Source organism: Mandrillus leucophaeus, unplaced genomic scaffold (assembly GCF_000951045.1).
Source record: "Mandrillus leucophaeus isolate KB7577 unplaced genomic scaffold, Mleu.le_1.0 Scaffold1, whole genome shotgun sequence".
Taxonomy (NCBI): domain Eukaryota; kingdom Metazoa; phylum Chordata; class Mammalia; order Primates; family Cercopithecidae; genus Mandrillus; species Mandrillus leucophaeus.
In genome coordinates, this window is record NW_012098097.1 from 9,515,008 (window position 1) to 9,516,320 (window position 1,313).

Here is a 1,313-nt window from a genome sequence, read left to right on the forward strand (position 1 = left end):
ACACACACACACACACACGCAGGGGACGGGAGGGACCTGGTTTTTGATGAGAGGTGGGAGGGCAGGGACAAAGCTGCTCTGAGAAGGGCCCTTGGTCCCTGGAGCTGAAGAGTGGGGAATCCTCACCTGGTCCTGCAGGTAAAGGGAGGCTTCGGAGACAGAATTTTCCATGGCGGCCTTGCCCCTGTCTTGGCTCTCCCTCAACTCGGCCAGCTCCTTCTCAATGTCAGCCACGGTGACTCTGTGGTGTGCGACAAGAGACTGCCAGACTCCACAGTCAGGCCAGAGACCCGAGCCCACCCATGCAGAGCCTGGACCATCAGGGACGCAGGGGGATGCAGACACAGCTGGAGGTCTCTCGCCCTCCACCCCGCTCCCCTGGATTTTGTCTAGGGAGTCTCGGGCTCTGCCTCTGCCCTGGGAGGCTTCTGGGCGGTGGGACTGGGCACTGCAAAGAGAGAGCTCAGAGGGGTCATCAGAAGTGGTCTCCTTCAGCCTCCGACTGGGGACAGAGTCTGAGAAGCTTATTTTTGCTTTTCCAAGACCTGGTCCTGAGTTGTTTTGAAAACCTGGGGAGCTTCTACCAGTTCCTTGAACTAGACATGGACAATCTGAAGAGCAGACACAATCCGGGCCAAAGACAGTGGTCCATTCAGGGGCAGGAGGGAGCCACTGGCCACCATCATCTCCTTGGCTGAGACTCACGATTCCAGGGGACCAGCTGCTCTTAGCTGGGGTATTTTACCTGAGGACACCCAGCTGTAACCTCAGCTCTCCAGCTTTCAGTTCCTTCCCTGCTTCTTGAGTCCCTTCCCCCTCCAGGATCCTTTGCAGCCTTTCCACCTACAAACCCAGTGAATGAGGAGGGTCAGGCAGGCCTGAGCTCCCGCTTCCCAAGTGTGCCCTTGCAGCTCATGCCAGCCCTCCCCATTCCCTCTACTAACCTAACCCTCTCCGACAAAAGCCAGGAGCCCTTGTGGACATCCATCCGCCCATTCATCCATCCCATGGATGTAGAAAGCTGGCATTAACAGGATGACTGGGCCAGGCACGATGGCTCACGCCTGTAATTCCAGCACTTTGAGAGGCTGAGGTGGGCAGATCACCTGAGGTCAGGAGTTCGAGACCAGCCTTGCCAACAAGGGGAAACCCGTCTCTACTAAAAAATACAAAAATTAGCCGGGCGTGGTAGCTGGCGCCTGTAATACCAGCTACTCAGGACGCTGAGACACGAGAATCATTTGAATCCAGGAGGCAGAGGTTGCAGTGAGGTGAGATTGTGACACTGCACTCCAGCCTGGGCAATAGAGCAA

The 1,313-nt window shown here is 56.6% G+C and overlaps 1 protein-coding gene across 1 annotated transcript in view; it reads right to left on the reverse strand.

Moving 5' to 3' along the window:
- Positions 1 to 1,313, reverse strand: part of QRICH2 (glutamine rich 2) — a 42,095-nt gene that overhangs the window by 20,810 nt on the left and 19,972 nt on the right. Inside the window, exons 6-7 of the mRNA XM_011966099.1 lie at positions 746 to 843; positions 127 to 241 (exon numbers count right to left, since the gene is read on the reverse strand). Coding sequence (XP_011821489.1) covers positions 127 to 241; positions 746 to 843 — 213 coding nt within the window. The remainder of the gene's footprint in view (positions 1 to 126; positions 242 to 745; positions 844 to 1,313) is intronic.